A 20,471-nucleotide genomic window follows, 5' to 3' on the forward strand; every position below is an offset into this window, starting at 1 on the left:
GAAAGAATCTGGAATGGTAGAGGCAGAGGGCGGAGTCCCAGCAAGGGTACAGATCAGATCTGGTCTGGCTGCACTCCTGCTTACTCCCTTGCCGTGGGAGCTCGGCCATGCCAGCTCTCCCTACGGCTGTTTACCAAGAGATTTGAAATAGATAAACCCTGGGTACGTCCCAAAGAAGGAGAGAGAGAGACCCGTGGAAATGAAAACATACGCCAGGAAAAATGGGAAGAAAGAACTAGAAAGAGAGACATCGGAAGAGAGTCCTAAGAGCCGCGCTGGGAGCCAGCCAGAGGCAGGTGTGGGCGCCTGCTCCCCACCCCTTACCCCAAAGCTTCAGACTGTTCCTAAGCCCTTAATAGGGAAGGCAGGAAGACGGAGAGAGCCGCCTGGGATGACAGCACACACCAACAGTCAGAGGCCTGCAAAGCCACAGGAGCCAGGATCCCTGCGTCCGCCCCCAGCCCCCAGATGTAGGTGTGCCGGCCACCTGTTGTGACTCACACCCTGGCGATGCGGGCACCCAGGCCAACAGCGAGCCTGGGCCCTTTGCCCATCGGCACAGCACAGGCCCGGGGGAAGGGGGAGATTCGGGCGCTGGAGGGATGACGAAGGGCTGCCCTCCCCACGGGGCGCCACCTTGCCCCAGGAACGCCCCCTCCCGACCACCCCCTGGCCTCGAGGACCCACGAGACTTTTCCTCCCGCCCTCCTCCCAAACCTTACCGGGGAAGCCGGAGAACCAGAAGAGCTGTTACGCAAGGCCTGTTTACCCGCCGCGGGGGCCTCCTCCTCCCTATAAAGGCCGACGCGGCGGGGAGCGCGGAGGAGCGCGAGCCTGGTGGAGGGGAGCGAGGCTGTCCCTGGAGGGCGTCAGGGCAGCGTCCGAAAGTTCATGCGCCGGGCGGAGAGAGGGTCCCCCAATCCGCCAGCAGCAGGCGTGGTTCGCCGAGCGCGCGCTGGAAGGCGGCCGCGGGGGTCGCGGAAGGGTAGGCGCCCGGACGCGCGCTCCCCATGGAGGCGCCCGAGCTGGGCCCGGGGCTGGTGGAGCGTCTGGAGCAGCTGGCGACGTGCCCGCTGTGCGGGGGCCCCTTCGAGGACCCGGTGCTGCTGGCGTGCGAGCACAGCTTCTGCCGCGCGTGCCTGGCCCGCTGCTGGGGCGCCCCGCCGGCCGCCGGCGCCCCGGCGCCCCCCACCGCCTGTCCCTGCTGCGGCCAGCCGTGTCCCCGCCGCAGCCTGAGGTCCAACGTGCGGCTGGCGGTGGAGGTGCGCATCAGCCGGGGGCTGCGGGAGAAGCTGGCTGAGCCCGGGGCCCGCGCGGGGAGGCGCAGAGGGGGTCGCATCCCCACCATGGGCTGCCTGGACCCGCACGGAGAGGTAAGGCAGGGTCGCGCGTCGCGGATCCGCTGCCGCTGATGGAAGGGGGAGACGGGGGTTTCCGGGGGCGGGGCCCTAATGGAAGTTCAGGCAAAGAATGGATCTGAGAAAAGCAAAGAAGGAGGGGGCGCGGGCCTGACCCCAAACCCCTGTAGTGCCGCGAGAGTTTCCAGGAAGGCCAAGGGGAAGGAGTTTGACACTCTACCCAGAGGTCGGAGGGCTGGACGGCACGCGAGGGCCTCCGGAGCCCTTTGGCAGAGCGCGGGAGCTGCGGGGGGCGCGGAGGGACGCCGCTGCGCGCGCGGGAAGGGGGGAACGGAGGGAGTCTGGGTGGGCGCGGGGGGCCGAGGGCCTGCGAGGACAGCGGGGTCAGAACCTGCGAGGGCAGGGCGAGGACCAGCCGGAGTGGAGGGGCAGGGAAGAAGGGTCTGTCAGAGGAGAGCGCGAGTGAGGGAAAGCAGATCCAAACACCCCGGGAGCGCAGAGGGGTCAGCCGCGGGCTCCCGCCCGAGCCGCGCCGGGCGCTATTTGTTATTGCTGTCCTCCGCTCCTCCCAGGGCCCCCGCCGGGGACGGCGACCGGTGGAGGCCTGGTCCGCGCGCCGCCGGGACCTCTGGCTCCCGCCCCTCATCCCATCCCGCACCCCACCCCCCCGCGCCCCTCTTGGCCCCGACTCCTTGGCCATCAACCAGCCCCATTCCCTTGCCCGGCCCCCCAGGCGTCCCGGATTCCTGAGCAGCTTCTCCCCAGCAGCCTAGCCGGTCTCGGGTGTTGCTTCTACACTTTGAAGTCTACACAGACCTAATTAGTCCAGGTGTAATTGGCATAATTAGGCAAATTGCCTTTCCTCTCTTCCCTTCACCACCACCCCGGTCTGCTCCAGTCATCCCCAAGGGACAGTGACAGGGGCAGGGGACCCTGGTATTTGGAGGGGGGGGGGCATGCGCTGCTCCTCCTGGTTCCCATGGTATCCTGCAGATCCACAGGACCTCTGGGACACATCCAAGTCCAGCTGCCTCTTTGGCCAGCATGATGGACACAAAGCAAAGGGCCCAATAAACGCCACTGGGCTTTTATGGCAACAGGGGAAGCAGCTTTGTTAGAAGGCTTTTATGTATCTACTCTTAGCCCCAGGCTCTGGGTGTTTGGTCTGTGTGATGGACTGATGGACGGGAGGAGGACACCCTCTGGAAGGTAGACAAGGACAGGGGACCACTGAAAGAGACAGAATGAGGCTGGGGAGGCATCAGGAAAGGTCAGGACTCTGGAAGCTAAGTGGGGGCAGAAACAAGGCCCGGACCAGCCTGGGGAAGGGAAAGGGGGGGAAGGAGGAGGGGGAAGGAGGGCAGTGGATGATGATGGACGGGAAAGGGGAAAAAGAGGCAGCGAGATCGCTTTGAGAGGTGACAGGGAGCTCACCAATGGAGATCCAGCTGCCTGGGGAAGGGGAAGAGGGGGAGGGGTCCTGAGGGCAAAGCCCAGGGCTCACATCGTGTTTTCTTCTGCCCATGCCAGGATATAAGGAAGACATGGAGAAGGTGAGTTCCATCTTACCGTCCCTTCCCACTACTGGCCACCACATCCATCACCTTTTCCGTGGGCTCACAGCCCCAGTCAGGGGCAGGTTTCTTGCTCCAGAGACGTGAGCGGGGTGGGGGAGGGCAACAGACGGCAGAGAGTGTCACCTGATCTCCTGACCTTTCTCCCTCTGTCCAGACTCGATGCCCCAAGACCCAAGTCATCGAACTCAGATGATGATCTTCCGGAAGATTATCCAGTGGTGAAAAACATGCTCCACAGACTGACGGGTGAGGAGGGCAGAAGGGACCCCACCAAGGGACGGTCTGTCTCAGGCTTGCTCCCTTTTCTTTCTCAAACCTGCTCAGGTCTTTTCTGATGTCTGTATTGGTGTCCTAGGGCCGCTTAGCAGAGCCACACACAGAGTGGCTTAAACAACAGAAACTTGCTGTCGCGGTTTTGGGAGGAGAAGTTGGCGGGATTGCTTCCTTCGAAGGTGGGGAGGGTGAATCTGCTCCCTGCCTCCCTCCTAGCATCTGGGAGCCTCAGGGGTTCCATGGCCCAAAGATGGCTTTCTTCCTGTGTCTTCTTTACATGGTTTCTCCCGGTACTCATTTGTCTCTGGGTCCAAATTTCCTCTTCTTTTGAAGACTGCAGTCATATTGGACTAGGGCCTCCCCTCATGACCTCATTTTAACTTAATTACCTCTGTAAAGACCCTATTTCCAACAAAATTCACATTGTGACGTCCTGGGAGACTGCAGCACACCTTCCGGGAGGGACACAATTGGGCACATAACGATGTCCTCAGACCCCCAGCCCAGCATCCTACTCTCCCAACAAATAGCATCAGCCGCTTCTGCCCCGCCGCATTACTCCTCCCCAGAAGACCTCCCATCTCTCTGAAGCTCCGGGAGTTCCCTCTCTGCCCACTACCAAAGCTGCCCTCTCCCTTTTTTCAGCTGCCAGAGGGGCGCCTGTCTGGCTCCATCTGTGGAGCCTGTGACTCTTGATCGCAGGGCTGTGAGTTCAAGCCCCATGCTGGATGTCGAGATAATTTAAACATAAAATCTTAAAAATCAACCAAAAAACCTGCCAAAGACACTCCACTGTCTTGATCACCCGCCATCTCTCCAGCGTCCGCCCTTTTCTAGACCTTGCCCCCACTTAGGCCTCTGTGGCCTTGGGCGCTCCCTGCGAGGCCTCCTTGGTGCCCCCCGCTGCACACCATGTGTCTCCTCCCGCCTGAGTCGGAAAGCCCCTCAAGCCCTCCTTCCCTGCCTTCCCCCACACAGCCGACCTGACCCTGGACCCTGGCACCGCGCACCACCGCCTGCTCATCTCTGCCGACCGCCGCAGCGTCCGACTGGCCCCCCCAGGGACACCCGCGCCCCCCGACGGCCCCGCGCGCTTCGATCAGCTCCCCGCAGTGCTGGGCGCACAGGGCTTTGGGGCCGGCCGGCACTGCTGGGAGGTGGAGACCGCCGAGGCGGCCTCTGGCCCGGACTCCTCCGGGGAGGGCGAGGAGGACAGCGAGAGCCGCTACGCCGTGGGTGCGGCCGGAGAGTCGGTGCGTCGCAAGGGCCGCGTGGGGCTGTGCCCCGCGGGGTCCGTGTGGGCCGTGGAGGGCCGCGGCGGACGCCTGTGGGCCCTCACGGCTCCCGAGCCCACTCCGCTGGGTGGCGCCGGGCCCCCACCGCGCCGCATCCGCGTGGACTTGGACTGGGAACGCGGCCGCGTGGCCTTCTACGACGGCCGCTCGCTGGACCTGCTCTTCGCCTTCCAGGGGCCCGGGCCTCTGGGGGAGCGTGTCTTCCCGCTGCTCTGCACTCGCCACGCGCGCGCCCCGCTCCGCATTGTGCCGGCCGAAGGCTGAGTCCCACCCACACCCGCCCCGAGCAGCCTCCTAGGCGCCAGGCCAACCGCGCTCATCCACACCCAGAGCCGAGGTCGGACGCGGGGCCACGGGGCCACCGGGCCACCGCCACCTCGCCACCTCTGGCTACTTCCTGCCTCACCTCTCCCCTCCCGCCTTATCCTTGTCCACAGCGGGACGCTGCGGCAGGATGGATACAAAGGGACTTACTGCCTGCTCAGGCCTCTCCCGGTCTGGAGGAAGCGCAGTCCTTCTCAGCAGCTCGAAGCCTGGGGCTTCCCTGTCCTGTCCAATCTGAGCTCCCTCTTCAAGACTCTGGCCTGGGTCCCAGGGCCTCCTAGGAGGCTGACTAAGCTTTCCAAGCCGGGGCAGGCAGCTCTACTCCATGAGGCCTGCTTTCCAGGCTCACAGCCTTTCCCCCTCTGGAACCTTCTCAAGACTCCCTGCTGTGAGGAACCAGGGGTGCTATTGCTCTCTCCTCGACCTGCGAACGCCCAGACACCCAGGCTCCTCCTCGTCTATGGCTTCACATCTTTCTCCATATGTATAAATGGGCCCGTATTTAACACGTTTTGTGATGCTGGGTTATTTATTTTGTGCATCTGTGGCAATAAATGAGACCTCAGTGGTGGTATGTTTTTGACTCATCTCTGCAACTGTGCATGGAAGAAGCCGAGAAAATGATGGCAAGATCCCAGTAAGGAGTGGGGAGGGCTGAGAGCGGGACATCTGGGCTGGCAGAAACACCACAGCCTAGGAAGGAAGGGGTAAGAGTGTAATGATATAGGGGACATATCCCCATCTCTTTGCTCCCTCTTTCCTGCCTCTCCCAGGGACCCAGGACCCTGACGCTATGCTGGACCTGTCTCTGAAGCCAGAAGACGGAGGAGACAGTGGGCTCTAAGTGACCAGTCTTCAAGCTGGCTTCGTTGGAAATCCTGTATCCTCTGAGAAGAGTGAGAAGAGGCCATGACTGTTTCCTTTTCCATGTCCCATTAACGGGGGAGAAAGCAAAGACCCCTTTCCCAACTCCTCCGGAGGGCAGGAGAAGGGAAGGCCTGGGAGCTCCCTGAGAGCCCTGAGGTCTCCCATGAGGCCTTCCATCCCACAAGCAAGGACTAGAAGTTCGGATTATGTAAATCCATTCCCGGAAGAGCTCAAAGCCAGGATTAACGAGCATAGCTGGGACAACACTGCCCCAATCTGACTGAGACCCCTGGCAGTGAAAGCTAGGGCTGCTGGAAACCCAGGTTAAGTGTTTGGGACTCAAGGGGAGAATGCAAGGGGCCAAGATAACTGCATCCCAGGACAGGCGGTTTGGCAGTGAGAACACGGGGGACAGACCGGGACCAAGGTGCCTGGATCCCTGAAGAACAGAGGATGACTACTGGAAGGAGAAATGAGTGCTGGGGGAACCCAGAAGTCTGGGTTCTGGAGTAGCAGCAAGTCAGAATTCCAGGATCTCTGTCTACCCTCCTCTCCCCCTTCCCTCCATCAGGCAGAGGAGAGGGGAGGAAGGGGCTGGAGGAGGGATCAAACCATGGGTTTAGTCCCCAGGTAGCCACATGAATACATTCAGGGCCAGACAGACACAGGAATGGTGGGGGACAGAGGAATTTAGTGCTGCATTGGCCCTGGAGGGGGCTGGGAGGGGTCAGGAGGCTGGGGAGGGGTGCTGGGGCTCGGTCCTGGGGTTGCACGACGCCGTCCTTTGCGGTGGCCCCGTACACAGTGTGTATGACCACAGCCCTCCTCTTCCTCCTCATCACTCTCCGTGGAGCTCTCGCCAAAGGCCCGAGGTTTCTCGTAAATACAGCAGCCTGGATGTGGAAGGAGGAGCCCGGTAAAAAAGGAGTGAAAGTTAGGATGTACCGTCGCTTCCACTCCCACGGGTCTCAGTAAGAACTCCTACTTCCAACATTGGCTCCTTCTTCCTTCCAGGGTCCAGCTTCCCCAGGCCCACCCCCCGGGGCTGAGGCACCCAAATCCCTGTCCTTTCTGCCAGGAACCCAAAGCTCCACTTCTCCCTGGCTCTGATACCTCCTGCCTTCAGGCCTTGGCATATTCCCACCTCACTCCCTCTGCATGAACCTCTTCTCCCCGAAGCCTGCGCTTCGGGCCGCGCCAGAGCACTGTGGCTGCTGGTGGCCAGCGCTCACTCACATTTTGATGAGCGGCGGCCCATGTGTTCGTTGTCCACAGTGTCACTCGTCCATTCGACCTTTTTCTCTGGCTTCCGTTTCCGAAGCTTGATGGTCAGGCTCCGGTTCTCCTGGAAGGTGAAGAGGGATGGGCATACCTATCTAGTTCCCCAAGGCTGGTCTGTCCCACTCCCTCCCGGGGCCTCCTCTCTTCCAGGCCCCAGTTCAAGCAGAGGCACAGACCTGGCAGCAGAGGAGCTGCATGCGGGGAGGGGACAGAACACAACAGGTCTTTGCCCCCCAGGAATCCCCGGGGAATCGAATGTTCTCGTGACGGCTCAGATCCAGAGAAGACACAATTCCCAGCCTAAGGAAGGTGCCAGCGACTCTTCAAAGGAAAACAGAATCCTCCCTGTTTCTCTGTCTTCCTCCCCAGATCATCCTTGGTGGTCTTAATACTTGCACATTATTCACTCAGTCCCCATACCCACTCTTCCATCTCCCTTTTCCCAGACCTCCCTCAAGCCTGCGCCCGAGCGTCCTGCCCAGCTGTTCCCCGGCACCGCGGCGTCTCTATCATCTGAAACACCCTTCACCCGGGGCTCTGAAGCCCAATACACCTCCGCCTTTTGAAAGCAACTCAACCTGTTTCTTGCAAAAATGCTACTCCTTTCTCCACTTCCATCTCTTCTGATGTCTCAAAATACTATCTCCACCTCCGCCGTCTTGTTCGCTCATTTCGCCCCACAAACACTTACTGACAAGTGTGCTTCCGGGCAAACGGCCCTCCTGGCCTCCAGCCATGCTTTCTCCCAGAACCCTTCATGGCCCCCCACGTCCCATCCTTGGGTCTCAGCAGCACCCGCTCCGACCCTAGTCCGCGCCGCGGGGCCGGCCTCCTGCACCATCCCGGCCGCTGCGCAAGGCCCGCACACCGCGCACGTCTCCCGCCCCCAGGGGCCGGCCCGCTCCTCCCAGGGCCCCAGCCGCTCCCGCCCGGCCTCTCCCGAAGACCCCGAGGAGCACCGCCCCCCCGCCTTTCTCACGGGCTCGGTTGTCACGGTAACCGTTGTCTCAGTGACGGTCTCACTCAGCCCGGCCCCTGCCTCGGCCATGGCTAAGGCTGAGGAGAGGGAGGAGGGGAAGGGGGAGGAGACGCCCTTCCCTTTCTCTGGGTCTCTGGGGTCTAAGACGGTCGGGATCGGGTTCAGAGTTGCAGCCAGGATCCTCCACCTTCTTTTTCCCCCTCCTCCTGGGCCTCCGCTTCCCCACCCCAGGGGACAACCTGTCCAACCCCACTTCCGGCTCTCTGCTTCCGGGTGTGACGCACTCTGTAGGTCCCCTTTTCGCTTCCCCGGCACTAAAGGCGTCTGAGCGCACGCGTCGTCAGATTAGTTCCGCCGTCACGTGACGGTGCGCAGGCGCCGCAAGAGGCAGCCCCAGACTTGGCGGAAGCGGCGCCACTGCGGCTGTGGAGCGCCAGCAACTGGCGCACGCGCACGCGCAGCGAGGCCGCTGCAGGAGCGGGCGGTCGGGAGGGGCTGCGGGCGGGGCAGGGCTCGGGCGGGGCGAGTGTCCACGGCGCAGCGCCCCGCCGCTGCCGTGAGACCCACACAGGGCCTGCTTTGGTTTCCCGGCTTCTCGTGGGAATGGGACTCCGACCCCAGCAGCAGGTGCACGCACCTGGTCAGGGGAGGGCTCTGGTCCCGCGGGGATCTGCGGGCGCCGGGGCGGGTGCCTTTTGCGCCTTCTGCTCCGGCTGTCCCCAGACCGCGCCTAGGAGCCCCCACGCGGTCTGCCGGGGCCTGGCGGACCGGACGCTGTATTACCCACTTCGTCGGGTGGCGATGGGACGGGGTCCGTGACCACAGGGCACTGCGCTCTCACGGGAGCACCTGCCAGTGTCCCAGAAGCAAGGTGGGGGTGGGTGCTGGGGGCCGGCAGAGCGCACCGGCTGCCGAGGCGGCTGGGCGGGGAGCCCCGGACCGCACGCAGGCGGCGCTAGCGGCGGGGGAAGGCTGGAAGTGCGCTGGACACACGCGCAGCTTTGTTCCGGATTTCGGACCCCAAATCCAGCGGCGGCAGAGTCCCGCCCGCCCACCCTTCCCCGTGACCGGGGCCAAACCCCACACGGTGAGTCAGAGCTCTGAACGTGTCAAGGGCATCACAGTGAAGCAAGGAATGCAAAAACACAAACTCCCAGAATACATCTAAGTATGTTTATTGTGCGGGACTACAAAGTGTTTCCCTTTCAAGTTTTTGGACAAACTGATAAAAAGCAACATACATCTCAGCATGTATAGTAAAACCCATTAAAAAAAAAAAACAAGTACCTCTCTGAAGTGGGACTCCCTGTATTTTTTTCCTCTTTTTTCCCCCATCTTTCTACATATGAATCTATTACAATGAATATATATTACATTTATCTCAACAGCAATAAAAATTTTTTTCCCAAAATGTCCAACTGTAGTAAGCACATACTGGTATCCCTTAGTATCAGATTTTTTGTTGTCCAAGCTCACGTCAAAGAGATCTGGTTAAATTATTTGTTCAATCTCCCACTATCCGGATTCCTACATTTTGTTTCTCTAAACTCAGGAACCAAATAGATTTAGTAGTGGAATACTTAAAATTACTTTTTCTATTAGTCTCATTCCTGCCTCCATCTTTTATCCTATTTTTTTCTTTTTCCTTCTCATATACAAATTTATATATATTTTTTGTAGCTGATATACTTGATGAAAGAACAAATATATCTCTGTAAATTCATTTAAATTCCTTTTGGAACAAGACAGATTATAAATAATATACATATGTCTGGCATATATAGAAAAATAGAACTTTGATAAGAAACTCAACTAGAGTAGGTTTACTCTAGGGACAATGGTAATCCCCACATGATAACTTCCTTCTATGGGACCTAAACATTGCAACTAGGATGGACAAAGGATCTTAAGAACCCAATATCCCTCACCATCCGAGGGAGAATTGTTGAGTTGCCTGGAAAAAAAAATCAAGAGTCTTCCTTCTCCTGGAACCTACAGAGAAAGAAAGGACTCATTATATTTAAATAAGCATAGAGGTTCTAGCAGTGTAAGACAAGACATTCATTTGAAGAATCGAGGAGGGAGTTTTATTTATGACATTGTGGAAGACTAGCTCCCCTAAACAATCCTTCATATTCAAGACAACTAAAAATGCCGTATTAAAAATATATGTAATGAACCATAATGAAATACCACCTTAGACCAGTCAAAATGGCTAGAATTAACAAGCCAGGAAAGGACAGATGCTGGCGAGGATGCGGAGAAAGGGGAACCCTCCTACACTGTTGGTGGGAATGCAAGCTGGTGCAACCACTCTGCAAAACAGCATGGAGGTTCCTCAAAAAGTTGAAAATAGAGCTACCCTATGACCCAGCAATCGCATTACTGGGTATTTACCCCCAAAGATACAAATGTAGGGATCCGAAGGGGCACGTGCACCCGAATGTTTATAGCAGCAATGTCCACAATAGCCAAACTGCGGAAGGAGCTGAGATGTCCTTCAACAAATGAATGGATGAAGATGTGGTTCATGTATACAGTGGAATACTACTCTGCCATCAGATGCCACCATTTGCATCAACATGGGTGGAACTGGAGGGGATTATGCTCAGTGAAATAAGTCAAGCAGAGAAACACAAATACTATACAATTTCACTCATATGTGAAATATAAGAAACAAAACATGAACATATGGGAAGGGAAGGAAAAACAAAATGAGATGAAAACAGAGAGGCACACAAACCATAAGAGACTCTTAACTACAGGAAACAAACTGAGGGCTGCTAGAGGGGAGGGGGAGGGGGGAGGGGGGAACTGGGTGATGGACATTAAGGAGGGCATGTGAAGTAATCAGGACTGGTCAATGACTGATGAATCACTGAGCTCTACCTGTGAAACTAATAATACACTATATGTTCATTAATTGAATTTAAATAAAAGTAAATAAATAAATAAAATTAAATAAATAAAAGTAAAAAAATATATATAAGCATTCCAAAATATAGCTAATGAAATATAAAGTATATGCAAACGATATCTTGGGACACAAAGAATTAGAAGCCATTAGACAAAGAAGGAAAAAAGAAAAAGGATAAACTGGACCTCATAAAAATGTAAAAATTCTGTTCATTAAAAAAAAAAAAAAAAGTTGGGACACCTGGGTTGCCCAGCGGGTTAAGCTGCTAATCTTGATTTCAGCTCAGGTCATATTCTCAGGGTCGTGAGATAATCAGGCTCCATGCTCAGCAGGGAGAGATCTCTCTCTCCCATCTGCACTCTGCCCACCCCCACTCTCTCAAATAAATAAATCTTTAAAAAAAAAAAAAAAGAACTATTCAGTGTAGAGATTACATAGAGATATACATAACTAAACAAATAATGACTAAAGAAGTAAATAAGTAAAAAAGTAAAAAAGCACCATGAGTCAGTTACCAGGAAAGACAAACAGCAGCATCAGTCCTACAACTATGGGTATCATAATTATAAGACAAAGAATATAAATACTCTTATTTAATATGCCTAAATGTAATACATATTTTAAGAATAAAAGGAGGAGGGGCGCCTGGGTGGCTCAGTGGGTTAAGCCTCTGCCTTCGGCTCCGGTCATGATCCCAGGGTCCTGGGATGGAGCCTCGCATCGGGCTCTCTGCTCAGCGGGGAGCCTGCTTCCTCCTCTTCCTCTGTCTCTGCCTGCCTCTCTGCCTACTTGTGATCTCTGTTCAATAAGTAAATAAAATCTTTAAAAAAATAAATGTTTAAAAGGTGGGGTGCCTGGGTGGCTCGGTAGGTTGAGCATCTGACTCTTGATCTCAGCTCAGGGTCCTGGGGAGGCGCCATATGGAGCCTACTTACAAAAAAAATAAAAAAATAAAAGGACGAATGTATTTATTTACTTTTAAGATTTTATTTGAGAGAAAACGAGTGGGGAGAGGGGCAGAGAAAAAGGAAGAAGGCTTCCCGCTGAGCAGGAAGCCTGAGGAGGGGCTGGGCCCCAGGACCCCCGATTAGGACCTGAGCTGAAGGAAGATGCTTAACCGACTGAGCCCCCGGGTGCCCCAAGGCAAAGCCTTCTTAAACCCATTTGGAGCTGCCCAGTTCTTGAAGGGACATGTGATTAATTCTCGCGAAAGAAAGACTACTTTGAACCAGTGAGAGATTCCAACCACGACATGCTGACCACTGAGCAGTACTTGCCTCCTGTATGTTTTCATTTCCTTTTCAACGCTTTAAAAGGCTTAGTTCACTCCCTTTAATCAGATTAAGAAAACTGTTCATTTTACAGGCCTCAAACCTCCCTGTGAGCTGAACGGTGGAGTGGCTGGGACCAAGGGAAACACCGGTTTCTCCCGTGCGCGGAGGAAACCAGGGGAGACGCTCCGTGACCCGGCGGCTCACAGAGGGCGGGGGCACGGGAAGGGCGCGCACCTGCAGCTGGTGCAGGTGTAGAAGACCGTCTGGCCCTCGTCGGCGGAGCGCATCTGTCGGGTGTGGTAGGCCATTCCTTCGTGGCCGCATCGGGAGCAGCGCCGGTCAACCTGGCCAGGAACAGGCGCGGGGAGGCAGGGTCAGGGAGGCCGCGTCCCACCCCTACCCGGGGCTGCCTGCGGGGATCACAGGTCACAGTCCACCCGCTGCTTCCCGCCGGACCTCGGCGATCACCTCGCCTGTCCTCGCCGCCCTCCCGACGGGTCATTAGCTCACCACGGGTCCCTGGAACTCGGGCCCGTCCTCCACCGGCGCCGGCGCGGCCGTCCCCCGCTTGTTGAACACGACGCAGGTGTTCACGACCTTCCCCTCGAAGTCTGCGCGGGCGGGAAGCACGGCTGTGGGCTCCCCCCCGGGGCCCCCGGCGTCAGCCCCCCCCCCCCGCCGCCGCCTCCCCCCGGGGCCGCTCACCTCGCACCGGGACGCGGAAGCCGCAGCGAACACAGGGGACCGTGTCCTGCGCCCCGGGCAGCGGCAGAACGGAGCCGCAATCCGGACAGAAGTCCAGGTCCGACTGGAACCTGGAGCCCGAGCGCACGCCGTCCATGCCGTACCGGCTGCGCAGGGAGGGAGCTGCCCCTCCGCCGGACCGAGCGAGCGGCCGCAGCGCGAGCCCCACTCCCCGTTCGCGCGGTGCTCCGCGTGCAGCCCCGCAGGCCACGCGCGGTCCTCCAGAGCAGACGAGCGCGCCGGCTCCGCGCGGGGCGGGCCAGAGCGTCTGCCGCGCCGCCTCGCCATTGGCCGTGACGTCATAGTCCGTCGCCGCGCGCCGCGGAGCTTCGGGGGCGGGAGAGCGGTGCTGGAGGTGGCCGTGGAGGCCGGCCAGGGAGGACGGTAATGGGCGTGTGGCCTCGGGGCTGTCCCTCCGGGACGAGTTCTCTCCTGGAGCGTTAATGTTCCCTCAGCCGCGGGGGGTTGGCCCTAGAAATCCTGCGGCCCTTCCCGAGTCCCGGAGCGGGGTTCTGTCGGCGTCGGCGCCCCGGGGCCTCAGAGGCGGAGCAGGGGCTCTCCGCCTCCTTTCGGGGCCTCGCGTGCCCCGGGGGCCGGGTCCATGCGGGCCTCCTCCGGGGAGGAAGCGGGGCGGGCGGAGGTGGAGGACGGGCCGGGCCGAGGCTCGGGACTGGGTCGAGGACAGGGCGGGCAGGCCGGCGTCCGTCGGGGGGCAGCCCTGGTGCCTTTCCCCGGGACCCGGCTCGGCTTCGGGCTCGCGGACCCACCTCCGCCTCGTCCCCCGGCTCTGGCGCCGCCGTCCGTGAATTCTGGTCGTCTGGCGTCACGTGGACACTTGACCCACGAGTTACCAAACGAGGGCCAGTATCTTCAGAAAGTCGTGCTGTCGTCGTTTGCCTGTGACTTACACCTGGAGTAGACCCTTGTCCCCGAGTGTCGAGTGTCGCAGTTCCCTGCGGGCCCCGCCAGCGCCGGCCGGCCGCGGGGCTGTGCGAAGCAGCTCCCTGCAGGGGAAGGTTCTGGAGCCGTCCCTGCCCCTCCTCAGGCAAGCTGTGGCCTCTGCTGGGCGGCGGCCCCGCGCTGCCTCTCCTGCAGGGATGGACGGACCATAGCGATGGGGGTGGAGCTCCCGGCAAGCTCCGGAGAAGTCCCAGGATTTCCCTTCGCAGGGCGGCTTGTCTGTGGGAGGAGGGGAGGTCTGCTGTTCGGCCGTGAGCAGGCGGTTTTTATCCGTGTGTCGCCGTTGAGAATGGAAGTTGACCTGCGCTTGTTCCCCCTCTGACTTGCCCTCTTCAGTTGGACGGGCATCCAGGGACTGCCCACCCTGGCGTGAATACGGCCCTAATGGGCCGCCCGCTGTACGGCCCGGCCACTTCTCAGCACAGACTCAGTCCAGCTGTGCTTATTAAGCTGAGGCTGGGGCTGCAGAGTTGAAAATGTTACGGGACCTTACGGAGACCAAATGCTGAGAAGGCAGTGAGAGTCCACCGGGAGGACCAAGTGTGGGAGCCCAGGACGGGCCTGTGAAAGAAACCTGTGCCTTGGGAGTGAATGGCAAATGTTTCAGCAAAAAGATGGATCCAGCGTGATGGGGAATGTAGCAGAGAGAGACGCTTAAATATGTGATAAGGGTGATCAGCAAATCATGAACTTCGAGAACTTGGGTCATGTACTCTAATGTTCAGTCCTGTGCTAGGTTCTACGTACTAAAAAAGTTAGATGGTTGTATTTTTTAAATATCAAAATAGATTTACACAGACAAATAGGAATGTGCCCAAGAAGTCTGGGAGGTCCAGTATTTGGTATCAGATTCATTCGAATACATTTGTAGACGTAAACTTTAAGTTACACCCTTTTAGAGTCTAAATTTCAGCGTGAAAAATGTTAAAAATGATAGAGGAATACAGGTACACCGGTGTAAACCCTGACTGATTTTCCAATGAGTTTTAGAGATAATGGTTTAAAAAAACTGTTCAGAAGAAGACAGAAATCATTGTTACATAGACTGTTTCAGAAAGACGTGATAGTCAGGAGCTTGACTTGTGGAGGGGATTATCTGCATGTACTGAGAACTTACCACATGTCAAGCATTGTGCCAGGCGCTTTCATCTCATGTACGTTTGTTCTTTATTACCCTGGGAAGCAGATTTTTGTTTTCCGTGTCCGTTTTATAGATGAGGAAACTGACTGAGATTGTTACTTGCCGGAGTCACACACCTCAGAGGCGGTTCGATTAGGATTCAGACGTAGCCCTGTCGGGCTTCAAAGCCCATGCTCTTTGCCATAAACAGTACAAAAGGCACAGAGATGAAATGCCAGGCATCCCCAGTGGCTTCAACACGACCTCACAGTAAGCTCAGATTCGACCAGGGATGACACATAAAAAGTTGGCAGTCTTCACTTGTGTTGCCGTCAGCCTGACCCATAAAAAAAAAGGTAGCCACAAATTCCCACCCTAAGGTGCTGAGCAGGGAACAGTTTCACAATGGATTGAGGATGAAGGAAAAGTGGCAGTGTAAGGCAGGAAAGCAGAGGTAACAGGTTCAGAACCAAACAGTGGAAGGCAGAGATGCTGTATGTGCTGATAGAGGCGGAGAGGGCCCGGGCCAAGAAGCTGCAGAGAGAGGAGGGACTGAGAGCACTGGACTCTGGAAGTCTCTCGGAAGATGGAGGAGGCCGGGAGACACATCAGTCCAGTCCAGCCGAGCGTGCCCAGCGCCACACCCAGGAGCCTGCGTCTTCCCTCTCCCAGGCCCAGATTCCAGATTCAGGATGGTTCCCGTTGAGTCCACAGGAGATGTGCGCACCTACTTCCTGTGAAAGGATTAGATGCTATTGTTAAATTCCCCAGAGGAAGAGATCCTCGCGGTAGGATCTCTTTCCGAGGGGACATACCCTTGGTGTTGACCAAAACAGTTGGTTACCCTGGTTCAGTCGGTATGTGAGCAGAGAGTTTCTGACACCTCCCACACTCTAATGTGCCTCTGTTTTCTCTATCTTCCAGTCTGGCCTGGGCGAAAACCTCTACAGACCCTAGGATTGCCATAGGTCAGCAGTCCCCACTGGAGAAAAAAATCTTGGTAAATAATCTTCATGTTGTACAGTTTGGAGCTACTAGGAGAAGGGGCCTTAGGCTTAAAATCCTGCCCAGGTGACCCCTCCCCAGAGGGTGTCTACCCTGGCACATGTGTTTAGCTATATCCATACTTGCAAAACAGAGTATTATGTTCAAAATGCCCAATACTCTCTTTTTTTAAGAGTAGTTACTGATGTTCGTGGTGGGTAATTCAACTCTTGAGAGCTCAGAGTTTCGCCTGGGGTGATGGGAATAAAAATCACAATTGTTAAACACCAAACTAAACAAGAGACTGCAAATCTCAGTGTCACGGATGAGGTGAAGCTCCTGTTTAAATGTGTTTAAAAAGATGGTCACATTATAAAATTCTGTGCCTCACTTTGACAGAATCTGGGTGGTGTGCATACAGCAGCGGCAAGACAGCTGATAACTCGGAAATACCACGAGGAATATGAAACATTGTGCAGGGAGCAAGCTCTTTCTCTTGACCACTGGCTGGCCAAAGCGGAGTCTTATTATAATAAGAGAATAATGGACATGCTGAAGGAACAAGAGACAGGCCATGAAGTCAAGAAGAGATTGGAGGGGAAGATGACCCACAGGCTAGAGAGACCAAAGCAGTATTACTTGGTTCCGGAGAGAGAGTTGAAACACATAGAAAGGCACATTCAGAGAGCGGGTCAGGTCAGAGAGTCTAAGAACAAACCAGGTAGACAATTACCACGGCCCCCTAGTGAGACAACGTTCCCCAAAATTGTGTTAGAAGAGCATGGTGTCCTGAGCACCCAGAGAAGAAAGCAGGTAAGTGAGAGGGAACAGATGCAAATCAAATGTCACCAGGAACGCATGCTTCGGGGGAGAGAGCTCGCGGAGCAAAGGTGCAAGGAGAGAGTCGTGAGGAAAAGCCAGAGCCAGCTGCTGACACGAGAGGGGCGTGGAAGAGCAAGGAGAGAGATCAAAGAGCTTGAAAGTGTGACTGCGTATCCCCTTTTCCAGCCACGCAGTAGAAGCCGGATTAAAGTGAATATCCTTATGGGAAAGAATAGAGAAGAAGTGATGACCATCCTAAAACCACATCAAAGAAGATTCTTAACCATGCCACCCTTTCTGAGAAGCCAAATAGGAAAAATAAAAGACTAGTAAAGTTTCAGTGCTTCAAGAATAAAATCCCGTGTCTTAAGTGAACTCTTGTTTTTAGTACTCGTTCCCAGCGGTCCCCAGAGTGTCTGCATCAGATCCGGAAGTATCGGATAGCTCTGGGCTAGAAACTTGGCGGAGCTGTCTTAGGTCCCTCATGTTCCTGCACCTGGCGAATCCCCGACATCCGGTGTCGTCAGCCGGAATGTGGTTGGGCTACGGCGGTGAGGAAGGAACTGGGACCCGCCACTGCTGGGGCCACTCCCAGCCCGCGACGGCTCTCTTGAGGTTGCCGTAGGTCAGTCTGGTCTTTAAGTTCCTGTTCGTCCGTTTCTCGGGACTACTGACCGGGCCTTTCACGTCTGGCTTGCACCCTACGGTTCCATCTGTGTGAGGGACTTTGAGAGCCTCCTGTGGGCCAGGTTTTGTGAGTGAGTGAGAGGTCCCGGCCTTTGACTGGGCCACAAGTAATGGCATAGATAGCCCCAAACACAGAGTGTGCTCAGGGTTAGGATGGGGGCCTGTGCGGTGCTGTGCCAAGGAGGGACCCCGAGCCCAGCCCAGCAGAGTGAGGAGGGCAGCCACAGGACACGCAGCCCATGTAAGCGGTGTCTTCCCAAGGTTTGGGTCCACTCAGATGCAAACCGGACTCACCCTCTCAAGCAGATGTCCCCCAACCCTCACTGCTGACTCAGAAGACAAACGTGTGCACTGAGCGAGAATTTTCATCGCCAAGCAGAATGAAACTTAGGGACTCATTTCATTTCCGGTTCATTTTCTTACCAGATAGCAAAACATTGGGAAGGTAGGGGTGAGCGCTGGTGCGTAGAGAATCAGGGGTGGGGGCTGGACTCCCTAAAGAGCATCTCCGTCAGTCGTGATCCCCATGCCCACCCCCCAGACCGGCATTCACTCGCGACGTCAGCAGTGTGCCGTGGAACGTTCCGCGGTGACGGGGCTCTTCTGTGTTCGCCCTCCACCTGCTGTCCCTCCTGCGGACTGTGTCTCTGGCCTTCCATCTCCGTGTCCCGTGGGAGATCCTCTACCCTGCACAGTTGTATCGCCTGAGTGCAAGGGGCAGGGGACGTGGAAACCCAAATCAGCAGGGCAAGGATAGGTCCCACATAACTGGGGATGCCTATGACTCTTCCTCTCAGGGTCTTGAGTTTGAGTCCTGCACTGGGGGTGGATATGACTTAACTGTGAATGGTTTACCACGAGGATTTTCAGTGCTGGACACATTAGTGAGGTCAGCTGCCCCCTCTTTCTCCTCCAAATCTAGTAGGAAAGCAACTGGTCATAGCAAGGCAGTTTCCCAGCTCATATGGCTCGGAGTAAAAGTCTGGGGCTTTTGGCTCAGTTCAGCTAAACCTGATTCCATCATCTCTGCCTCACACACAGTTCACCCTTTATCTCCCGGACCCTGTATGAGCAACACCGTAATTACCCCAAGCCAAGCACCCTTAAAGCCTGAGTCACACTTAACGCTTTTCTTTTGTCATGTATTCTTTTTAAGATTTTATTTACTTACTTGAGAGAGAGAGAGAGCACAAGCAGGGGGAGCAGCAGAGGGAGAGGGAGAAACAGGCTCCCCGCTGAGCATGGAGCCCGACATGGGACTCAACCCCAGGCCCCTGGGACCACGAACTGAGCCGAAGGTCAGGTGAGCCCGGAGTTTGTGCGCTTCTCATGGCGCTGTGGTTGTGGGCCGCAAGCCCATTCCGTGAGGTCTGTTCAAGGATTTGTTGAAAGGAAGAAGGACGTTTGTTGACTGCTAGAAGCAGAGCGGTGTCCAGGAGAGCCTGGCCCAGAATGCAAACTCAGCTGGTTCTGTACCACTTCTTAGCTCCCGTGTGCACAGTCAGCCTGTCTTTGTTCTTGTATTTAAGTGGAGCACTGATATGTCTTTGTTGGCTTACTTGTTTTCTGATACCCCTCAGTAAAATTCATGACTTGATGCATCCCCTTTCTAGAACTTTCTCTGGTGCCTTCCGGACACGTCACCCTGTGCCTTCCTCTCAAGGCACCTGGCAGCATCATAAATTAAAGTGTCATTCAGGTCTGAATAAAAGCGTTCCTGGAGGAGGAGGTCAGGGAGCGAAGGTCTGCAGGGACGCTAGGCGAGGTGGCTGTGATATTTCTCTGTTACCTGCTGATGGAGAGTAGGTTGTCAGCCCTGAGCACGCTATGATTTAGCCCCACAGAGTGTAGAGTTGTGGGGTTGGTTTGGGCCCGGGCGTGGCCACATATCAGCTGGCTTGAGGAAGGTAAGTTTGGGTCTAGAACAGAGACAACAACTTTCCTCACCAGTTGTTCCGATGGAAAAATGAGAGGCTTTGTAGCATAGAAGGCTATAATATCATGAAATGTCCTTCTACTGGTTTTCTTCCCCTACTGAGCTAAGAAGTGGAGTTTGTAGAAGGTGAAAACGGATCAGGAAATGCCACAAAGTATAAAGCCCCTGGTACCGAAGGTGTGAGACTACAGCTCTCATCCAGCCAGAACCGTTCAAACAAGTCACCAGAAAATGGACTGGAGCCTAAAGCAATCTGTAGGGCTGTGTTCAGGAAGGTCTCCGACGGTGACCAGCCCCGCCTGTGCTGGTCCCATCCACAGCACCCCACGCTGCTGGTCTTGTGGGTGACCCCCACAGACTGATGTTCATTCGACCCCAATCTTATGCAGAGCACAGGCCTCCCTACCCGCTCTCTGAAGGAAGAGCATTCCTGTGAAACGCAGCGTGAGCCCACAGGACATAGACCAGAGACGGACCCGTCTCCCAGACGCACCTTCCGCCCACTTCGTTTCTGCACCAGCTCAACTGCCTGCTTTTCTGAACAGAAGGACATCTACAGAGGGTTTTCGCTGGTGCGAGAGAAGCCCCAGCCGTGCTCACAGGTCTTCTGTACGCGTGCAGTGGGCTGACGCCAACTCTCCGAAAGCAGGGACACCTGCCTTTTGTCTGGGGCGTGAGGCCGCCGGGCACAGTCAAATCGTGAGGCAGCAGCCTTGGGTGGCCGCACTCACCGGCTTCCGAGTTTGTAAGCCATTGCCGAGAGAGGATGGTTGTGAACGTTGGCCTCCTTGGCCAATTTACCCAGTACTTGGGTAAGTTTAACGCAGGCAGCGAGCTTGTTAGCTGTGTGCAGGGTGGCTGGTTCTCCCTTTGATCATGTGTTTACAGTGGTGAGTTCTGTCCCCAATGAGACATGCCTCACGAACCGTCACATGGGTTGATAAGGCGTAGCTCGAGAAGACACGAAAATTGGGAAACGTGTGGGAGGAGCACACCGCTGCTGCTGTTTCCTCAGAGCGTTTCCGTGTGAACGTAGCAGAATCTCCAGGTGCTGAGGTACAAGGGAAGATGCA

At 56.1% G+C, this 20,471-nt stretch overlaps 4 protein-coding genes across 8 annotated transcripts; 2 read left to right on the forward strand and 2 right to left on the reverse strand.

The window, feature by feature from the left end:
• Nucleotides 1-748: 748 nt before the first annotated feature.
• Nucleotides 749-6,436, forward strand: RNF39 (ring finger protein 39). The gene is made up of 4 exons (XM_046004807.1): nt 749-1,373; nt 2,889-2,911; nt 3,090-3,181; nt 4,187-6,436. Exons 1-4 carry the CDS (start codon nt 1,011-1,013, stop codon nt 4,765-4,767), a joined length of 1,059 nt encoding a protein of 352 aa, XP_045860763.1. The 5' UTR covers nt 749-1,010; the 3' UTR covers nt 4,768-6,436.
• PPP1R11 (protein phosphatase 1 regulatory inhibitor subunit 11) lies at nt 5,329-8,187 on the reverse strand. Of its 4 annotated transcripts, XM_046004810.1 has the most exons (6): nt 7,955-8,187; nt 7,152-7,296; nt 6,931-7,039; nt 6,496-6,587; nt 5,630-5,714; nt 5,329-5,520 (listed from the first exon to the last, which is right to left on the reverse strand). In XM_046004810.1, the coding sequence occupies exons 2-6, from the start codon at nt 7,170-7,172 to the stop codon at nt 5,390-5,392; spliced, it is 438 nt and encodes a 145-aa protein (XP_045860766.1). In that variant the 5' UTR covers nt 7,173-7,296; nt 7,955-8,187; the 3' UTR covers nt 5,329-5,389. The 4 variants fall into 4 exon arrangements, with proteins under 4 accessions (XP_045860766.1, XP_045860764.1, XP_045860765.1 ...); XM_046004808.1 differs by lacking the exon at nt 7,152-7,296; XM_046004809.1 differs by lacking the exons at nt 5,630-5,714; nt 7,152-7,296.
• Nucleotides 8,188-9,113: 926 nt separating this feature from the next.
• POLR1H (RNA polymerase I subunit H) lies at nt 9,114-13,130 on the reverse strand. Its single transcript, XM_046006328.1, has 4 exons — nt 12,851-13,130; nt 12,656-12,756; nt 12,380-12,489; nt 9,114-9,946 (listed from the first exon to the last, which is right to left on the reverse strand). Exons 1-4 carry the CDS (start codon nt 12,984-12,986, stop codon nt 9,922-9,924), a joined length of 372 nt encoding a protein of 123 aa, XP_045862284.1. The 5' UTR covers nt 12,987-13,130; the 3' UTR covers nt 9,114-9,921.
• Nucleotides 13,131-15,011: 1,881 nt separating this feature from the next.
• Nucleotides 15,012-17,199, forward strand: LOC123942417 (putative uncharacterized protein ZNRD1-AS1). 2 transcript variants are annotated; one of them, XM_046006327.1, is made up of 4 exons: nt 15,012-15,688; nt 15,894-15,969; nt 16,353-16,766; nt 16,962-17,199. In XM_046006327.1, the coding sequence occupies exons 1-4, from the start codon at nt 15,459-15,461 to the stop codon at nt 17,103-17,105; spliced, it is 864 nt and encodes a 287-aa protein (XP_045862283.1). In that variant the 5' UTR covers nt 15,012-15,458; the 3' UTR covers nt 17,106-17,199. The 2 variants fall into 2 exon arrangements, with proteins under 2 accessions (XP_045862283.1, XP_045862281.1); XM_046006325.1 differs by having other exon boundaries at nt 15,017-15,688; nt 16,353-17,185.
• The last annotated feature ends 3,272 nt before the right edge of the window (nt 17,200-20,471 follow it).

Source organism: Meles meles, chromosome 5 (genome assembly GCF_922984935.1).
Source record: "Meles meles chromosome 5, mMelMel3.1 paternal haplotype, whole genome shotgun sequence".
NCBI lineage: Eukaryota > Metazoa > Chordata > Mammalia > Carnivora > Mustelidae > Meles > Meles meles.